This window comes from Artemia sp. Qi Xiang Cuo, unplaced genomic scaffold (genome assembly GCF_049724085.1).
Source record: "Artemia sp. Qi Xiang Cuo unplaced genomic scaffold, ASM4972408v1 HiC_scaffold_3223, whole genome shotgun sequence".
Taxonomy (NCBI): Eukaryota; Metazoa; Arthropoda; class Branchiopoda; order Anostraca; family Artemiidae; genus Artemia; species Artemia sp. Qi Xiang Cuo.
The window spans coordinates 290017-298167 of record NW_028300616.1 but is presented as its reverse complement, the minus strand read 5'-3'; the positions used below and the strand labels follow the sequence as shown (position 1 = coordinate 298167).

Below are 8151 nucleotides of genomic sequence, written 5' to 3'. Positions count from 1 at the left end.
TAAGAGACGATCACGTCCAATGTTAAGAAATATAAAAACCCATAGTTCTTAAAAAAAGAGTCAGATCAAAACAAAAAGTACACCATTAAAACCGCCTTGTCCGAAACCCCTGCATAGTAAAATTTCTGTCCCTTGGCTTGAACAGCAAGGGAAATATATTGGCTTGAAAATCAAGAAAAGTTACAGTAAAGAACGATCTCTCGCCCATAGTAACTGATATATGGTGGCTCTAGGGGTAGTTACAGTAAATACAGTGGCGCCAGGGGTAGCTACAAGTACATAAAAGGATCAATAGGGTTCGTCGTAAATGCAGAATATGTAAGTTTCTAGGCAATTTAGATATATTGACCTTGCGAAAAAGAGCGAGGTGAAGAGGACACTGAAAAGGTATGAGGAGCTTGAAAAGCTTGCTAAAAACGATCCACAGAGTAGTGATTTGTACATTGCCCACTGGGTTATTGATGTCTACCCTAAAAGACCGGAACATATGGAAAATATCATTATAGTAAAGAACGAACTATAGCCTATAGTAATTGAACTACAAAGCACTCCATTAGACTAATATGAAGGATGGGTCTACTTAATTATAGTCCTGGTACAGATTGATCAATGATGTCATAATCGTTGGTTGTAGCCAGGTCGTCTCTTACTATTCCAATTAAGAAAAAGCCAAGGGCTTTTTCCTGTTTGTAATCAAACAGTTCATGGTATCGAACTTTATAGTAAGATCTGGGTTGCATCCGGGTCCAGCGTGCTTTAGATTTAGCACCTGGCCTTCCAGATATTTTGAACTCTTATGGTGAATATCTGGAAAGAACAAGACATAGCAGATTTTTATTACCAAACAGCCCTAAGTATATCTCCTTGCCATTCCCGAGCTTTAGAGAATCACAAGAGAACGCTGCCTTTAGTAAACAAACTTGATGAGTGTTTGCTACAGAATATTGCAGGAAAGAAAGATGAAATTGTGACGTTTCCCGATGAAGCAGTTTTTAAAGAAGTTTCAAATGACATTAAGTATCGCTATGTTTAACATACAGCCGGGATTGAAGGTAATACTATGACTTTAGCACAGATACGTTTGGTATTTGAAAGTCGAAACCCTATGCCCGATAAAAGCTTAATTGAATACAATGAGATTCTAGGAATTGATAACGCTTTAAAATATCTCTCGAGTGCTCTGCTTAACAAACCAGGCGATATATCAGAGGAGGACATATTACAAATACATAGTTATGTGCTGTGTCTGGTAGACTCCAGTGAAAGAGGGGTTTACCGTCATACCAAGGTGTCTGTTAACGGTCATAAGCCTCCACCTCCACAAGAAGTAAGGTTTCTCATGACTGAATTTATCAACTGGCTCAACTCAACTGACGCGAGAAGCTTACATCCGATTAAATACGCTGCACTTGCTCATTTTAAGCTGGTATCAATTCACCCATTTACTGATGGCAATGGAAGAACTTCCAGACTTCTAATGAATCTAATGATAATGCGAGCTAAATTTCCTCTCGTAATTATCGATATAGAAAGAAAAGAGTTCGTATTTCCAAGCTCTAGAAATTGCTCATCAGGGTGATGTGCGTCCTTTCATAAGGTTTGTTGCTTACTCTGTAGAAGAAACGCTAAATGTGTTTCTTCTGGCCATGTCACACCCAGTATTTCATCTTGCAGTAGAGATAGAAAATGTCAAGAGCATCCGCTGTGGAGCACACGTATTTAAATTAATCGGTCTTCCTGCGAATGTTGAGGACCGGTCCCCGATCGCTCCCCTGTGAGGACCGAGTCCAAGCGTAAAAGACACATTAGCTGTTTGTGAGTATAAAAGACTCAATTGTTTTTATTGTAGTTTCAACTCGTTTTCAAGTTGGGTCTGATTGCTTGTGTTAATTTGTGTGAGTTTTGTTCATTCATAGTAATTCGTCTTCGTCTTAAATTTGTCTTGTTATATGTCTTATTGCTGCCCGTTATAAATTCCAATATCATTCTTTGCTTTTTATTTTGCTCTTTGATTTGTTGCTTTTGTAGATGTTTGAGCATTTCTAGATAAATTTGACAGCAGAAGAATTCTTCCAATTGCACAAAAAACAGATCTAGAATTCATACAAGAAACAAAAAAGCAGTAACTTTTCAATGTAAATCAACTAAATAAAAAGATTGAGCTGGTTAAAATATACTACTACTGCTAACTCTATGCAGCACCAAACCGCATAAGGTCTGCTCAACTGTACACGCTCCTCCTCCATCTCAATATGTTCAAGGCTTCCTTACCACTTCCAAAGATCTAGATGTCACAGTATCTGTTTTCACAGTTTTTAGCACACTAACCAAAGATATATATAAAAAAAAAGGGTTACACACGGCCTTTAGTATGAGGAAATGGAAAAAGAACCCCCTCTTCCCACGAAAATAAAACACAAGTTCTCTTACCTCTGCTCCTCCCACAGAGAATATTTTTTTGAATTGCTCGACAGAATTACCCAAGTCGTATGAAAAAACAGAATATGCTTACCAAACCCAAAACATCATTCCAACTAGAACATCATTGCCAAAGCACCAGACGAAGAAAAAAAATTACCAAGATAAGGTGCTATACTCAGTAAAACAAGACTTTCGAAGAACCTCTGGAAATGGCTTCATTTTCCCCAGGTATTATTAACTCACTTTGTAAACTTTTATAAGGCTCTGATCCAGTGTAACAACTTGTACGTTGAGGACAAAAAAGCCTTTGAGCCTTACACCGTGAGAACAAATGCAATAAGGCAAACAATTATGGGGTGAAACACACTACTGTGAGATAGCCATTTTGTTAAAAATAGTCTGGAGAACATATAGCAATGCCTCCTGGGTTGGCATATTCCCCCAGAGCCCAGGGGCAAGGATTGTAACTTATGGACTGGGGGTAAATTAGGATTTAATGGAACGGGTAATCGTATAAACTTCAGATGGGGCTTGTTTAGTTTGAAATTGGAAGTTATATTGCCCTTTTTAAGAGTCAAAAGGAATTTGAGAGCAACCACACCCACCACTTCCCCGATTTCCTCCGATCAAAATCTTAAGATAGCAATTTCGTTTTGTGTAGTAAAAGGGTCTGGAAATTATTTCTTTGAAGATGACAAGCCCAACCCCTCACATCCCTCATGGGAAGGGGGATGCCCTGGAGGCATATAAGGATTTTATAGTAAGGATGGTCGTAAATACTTCATAGGGGCTCATTCGATTGGTAATCAGAAGTTCTAGTGCCTTTTTTAAGAGTGAAAGTGATCAGATAATATCTACCCCCCCCAAACGTCATGTGGGCAACTAGCCCCCCCCCCCCCAAATACCCCGCTTTTCCCAAAACGCATCTGATTGAGACCAACCAGCCCCTTCCCCCCTATCATTTCCCAAAACAAACATCCAGCAAAGTTTTGAGACGTATATTTTACAGCATGTTGAAAGGCTCAGTAATTGAGTTTTTGGGGATTTCAACCTCCCCCCCCCCGAGGCCTCAGGACCAGAGCTATAAGTTAGGGAATTTATCCATTGCTTACACATAGTATATCTTGAAAAATGTAAAAAAAGTAGCATATGTTGAAAAAGGTAAAAAGATAAGGATATGGAGAAAAGGTATGCATGTCTGACTTCTACTTTCCCAAAATAAAAGGGCATTAAGATGAGTCTCTCATGGAATTTTGAGGCGAGCATTGAACTAAATTAAAACATTAATTTACTGTCTTAATTTAGTTATAATAAAGAACGACCTCTTGCCTATACTAAATTTTATACGCCACTAAATTATAGTATAGGTTAGTAATTCAACAGATAGCATGGCACTGGAACATCGTAGAGAGTTGTTCAATGGCTTATTTTAAAGGAAATTAATGGGGTAAAAACCTTTTGCAATTAAAACAAATTATTTTTATTACATTAAGAAACTTTAATTATGTTCATAAGAAATCATCATAAGTGAAAATTTCTCATACGGAAATTGAACTCAAGCCAGCCGGGTGAAAGCTATCTCAACATCTAAACCATATAGGATATATTAAAATATCCGATTAATGAAGTTTATGTTAGAGAACAGATTATAAGCCTAGTTAGCTGCCTGATTATTTGATGATCGTCTCTTACTATTCCAAAGAAGAAAAAGCCGTAGGCTTTTTCCTCTTTGTAATTTATTTTATAATAAAGAATGAACTTCAGGCTTTTCTAACTGAAAAGTTTAATCAACAGTAAAGTACGATCTCTCGCCCATAGTCTGGGTTGCAGCGGTAGCTAGCAACCTAGTAAGAAACGATCACGTCCAATACTAATAAATATAAAATTAACATTCAAGGACGTATCCAGAGGGTTTAATGGGTTTGAAACCCCCTCCCCGAGATGTTTGTCCGACTCATAATAACGAATATAAAATGAACATAACAAAATTGAATATAAACAAAATGTACACAAATGAATATGAACAAGTTTTTAATGCGTTTTTGAAGTTTTTATAATAAAGAACGAATATTCTACCGATTTTTTACTAATAACCATATATGACGTAATGAGCGACATGACGTAAAAATTGAAAAAATCAATTTTTATTTTATTGTCATTTTCAGTTCAGAATCGCTAAAGTTATAAACTGCAAAAATATTTGAGATAAGAGCTGAATCTGCGGAAAATGAGATTAAACAACTGATGTCAAAGATTGAAGAGCTCCGAAAGCAGACTACAACAGTAAAACCTACAAATGACTTAGAAGAAATTGAAAAATTTAAAGTTGAGAATGACAAATTGAAGTACAGAATAAACATCATGAAAAGAGCGCTGACGGAAACTGGAGAAGGGCAATTTTCGATCACTGGAGAGCTAAAGAAAATTTTCAAGAAATCTCTTATGAAGTCCTATCCAGTATCGAACGATTTGAATATCGAGGTGGTGATATCTTCTCAACCTAAATTCGGTGACTATCAATGCAATTCTGCTATGGGACTTTCAAAGATACTCAAAGAATCCGGCACCAAGGTATCCCCAGTTGAAGTGGCTAAATCACTAATCGAACATATCCCTGCCAATAAAATTATTGAGTCACTGTCTATTGCTGGCCCTGGTTTCATCAACATCACCCTTTCTCAAAAGTTTGTGGTCCGTCAAATTGCGAATATGTGTTTGGAGGGTGTCAGTCCACCGAACGTTGACAAGAAAAAGGTCGTTATTGACTTCCTCCCCCAATATTGCAAAGGAGTTGCACGTAGGCCACTTGAGATCCACCATCATTGGAGATAGTTTAGCAAGGTTGTTGGAATATCTCGGCCATGATGTTGTAAGATTAAATCACGTTGGAGATTGGGGCACTCAATTTGGGATGCTGCTTGCACATTTAAATGACAAGTATCCTGACTATCTGAAAAATCCGCTGCCTATTGGGGATTTGCAAGCGTTTTATAAGGAATCGAAGAAACGTTTTGATGAAGATGGTGAATTCAAGAAAAGAGCCTATGCTGCTGTAGTAGAATTACAGGCCCATGACCCAGACCAAACTAAACGGTGGCAACTTATCTGTGATACCTCTAGGAAAGAATTTCAAAAGATATATGATCGCCTTGATATTAAAATTACTGAACGTGGTGAGTCTTTCTACCAGGATTCTATGAAAAAAATAGTTGACGATCTGAAGCAGAGAAACCTACTATTACATGAACAAGGAAGATATATGATGTACCCACTCAAAGGAGGTTTAAAGCCTCTTACTGTGGTTAAATCCGATGGTGGTTACACCTATGACACGTCTGATATTGCCGCTTTGTGCCACCGACTGCAAGTTGAAAAAGCAGACTGGATCATCTATGTCACCGACCTTGGACAAAGCTCTCATTTTGAATCTTTGTTTGATTGTATGGAACGTGCTGATTATATTGACAAAAATCGCGTGCGCATTGATCATGTTGGTTTTGGGGTTGTGCGCGGGGAAAACAAGAAAAGACTAAAAACAAGATCAGATGACACGATTCGACTTGTGGACCTCCTAGACGAAGGCATAAAAAGATCAAGTGATAGGCTTATTGAGAAGAACCGTGACAGTGTTTTGTCTCCGGAAGAATTAGAAGAAGCCAAGATGTCGGTTGCCTATGGTTGCATTAAATACGCGGATTTGTCAAACAATAGGAAGGGAGATTATATTTTTTCATTTGACAAGATGCTTGAAGATAAGGGTAACACCGCTGTTTATATGTTGTACATGTACACTCGAATTCGAAGTATTACTAGACTTGCCAATGTTGAGCCAAATCAATTGCTCAACTATGCTAAAAATGAGGGTATAAAAATAGAACATCCAAAAGAAATCAAATTGGCTAAGGAAATTTTGAAGTTTTATGACGTAATTCAGAAGATAACAGAGGATCTCCTTTTGCACCCACTCTGTGAATATCTCTATAATATTTCAACTGTTTTCTCTGAGTTTTATGATTCTTGCTACTGCGTTGAAAAGGACAGACAAACAGGGGAGGTGATCAAGGTCAACATAGATAGAATGCTGCTATGTGAAGTGACAGCCAATATTTTGGCAAAGTGTTTTGATATCCTAGGCTTGAAACCTGTGAACAGAATGTAATGCCTGGATGAGGAATTACTAGAGGTGTGACCAAATGTTTCGACACTTTGAGGTTTAACATTTTTGTGAGATCTGAATAAGGAAAATTATAAGCATTTGGAATATAAAAAAAAAAAAAAAAAAAAAAAAAAAAAAAAAAAAAAAAACAGTGCCATCTATCAGTATTTCAATGCTATTATGGATGAGTTTGCTTCCTTGTTGTTATCTGGAAAAAGTGTCTAAATTATTTTGAAGTTTACTTCCTATTTTTGTTTACCCTCTAATGATAGATTATCTGCTAAGTAGTGTTTGTAAAAACTTGAACAATTGTAATAAGGCTTTTTCTTTAGGCCTTCTTACCAGCGCCATCTTTTTCTTGAGTAAATTGGCGCGCCATCTATAGTATCATCTATAATTAAATTTTACCAATAAGCGAGCAGAAGAGGGAGTTTCTTGTCGCAAGGGCCGTTGTACCTGCCGGGAGTGTGACTCCCTTAAACTGCGGGGATCAGGTAGCAAGAAACTACGGTTCCTTCGCTTATTGGCACGCCCACGGACTGATTTTTGGACTATTCTTTGGCATCCGATTGCAATGTCGGAGAAAAGCGATAAAGATGAAAAGCTTATTATCAATCCGGTACTGAACTTTTTAACACGTGTCATGAATGATGGACTGAAAATAGAGGTGATCACGGCAACTGCCCTGAGTTTTTTCACTCTTGAGCAAATTATTGAAGCTAAAGCTGTACTGCATAAGGAGCTAAAAATCGAGACCCGGCTGATTAAGCATAGTAAGAAGGAGGATGAGAACGTAATAGATATGTGCAGATGGTTTAACCAAGCTGCAACTCGCGATAAAAAGCTGATTCCTACCTTTTTACATTAAAAGACGATCATTGGAATGACAACCCATTACATACATTGGACTTAGCTGGCTACTTGATTGTTTGAGGTTTGGCTCTTACTATTTCAAAGATGAAAAAGCCGTAGGCTTTTTCGTGTTTGTAATCATATAGCATCCGGGTTGCAGTGGTAGCTAGAAACCTAGTAAGAGACGAGTACGCCCAATGTTAAGAAATATAACAACCCATAACTCCTAAAAATAGCCATCAGTTCATGGTAACGAACTGTAGTCAGAGCGACTCGTCTCAATAGTAACCGAAACTTTAAAAACGGATTTTGATGCCAATAGGTACATCAAAAGAATCGGATTTTTGCGCTGATTTTAAATAATTATGTTTCATTAAGTTTAATGTTACCCATCAAAAGTTACGAGCCTGAGAAAATTTGCTTATTTTCGAAAAAAGGGGGAAACAACCCCCTAATCATAGGCAGGGCAATCGCGCTACCTAAGTAAAGAACGATGTTGGCACAAATGTATTATGTATTTTTCCATACAAGGGCACTTCGCACTGAAGGAGGTTGTCGTAGAAACTTCGATAAGGGCTCATTCGATTGGAAGTTGGAATGGCTGAACTAAAACTAAAATAAAAATTGATTTTTCAATTTTTACGTAATGTCATTCATTACGTCATGTATGGTTATTAGTACACAATTGGTGTTAGATATTATGTCACGTCATTTATTACTTT

At 37.5% G+C, this 8151-nt stretch overlaps 1 protein-coding gene and 1 pseudogene across 1 annotated transcript; both read left to right on the top strand.

Annotated features, from left to right (window-relative positions):
- The first annotated feature begins 750 nt into the window (after positions 1-750).
- Positions 751-1778, top strand: LOC148938484 (protein adenylyltransferase FICD pseudogene; annotated as a pseudogene).
- A 2849-nt stretch (positions 1779-4627) lies between these two features.
- On the top strand, positions 4628-6704 carry LOC148938483 (arginine--tRNA ligase, cytoplasmic-like). The gene is given in 2 exon segments (XM_089107761.1): positions 4628-5189; positions 5191-6704. Coding segments are annotated over 2 exon segments (1914 nt in total). The 5' UTR covers positions 4628-4665; the 3' UTR covers positions 6581-6704.
- The last annotated feature ends 1447 nt before the right edge of the window (positions 6705-8151 follow it).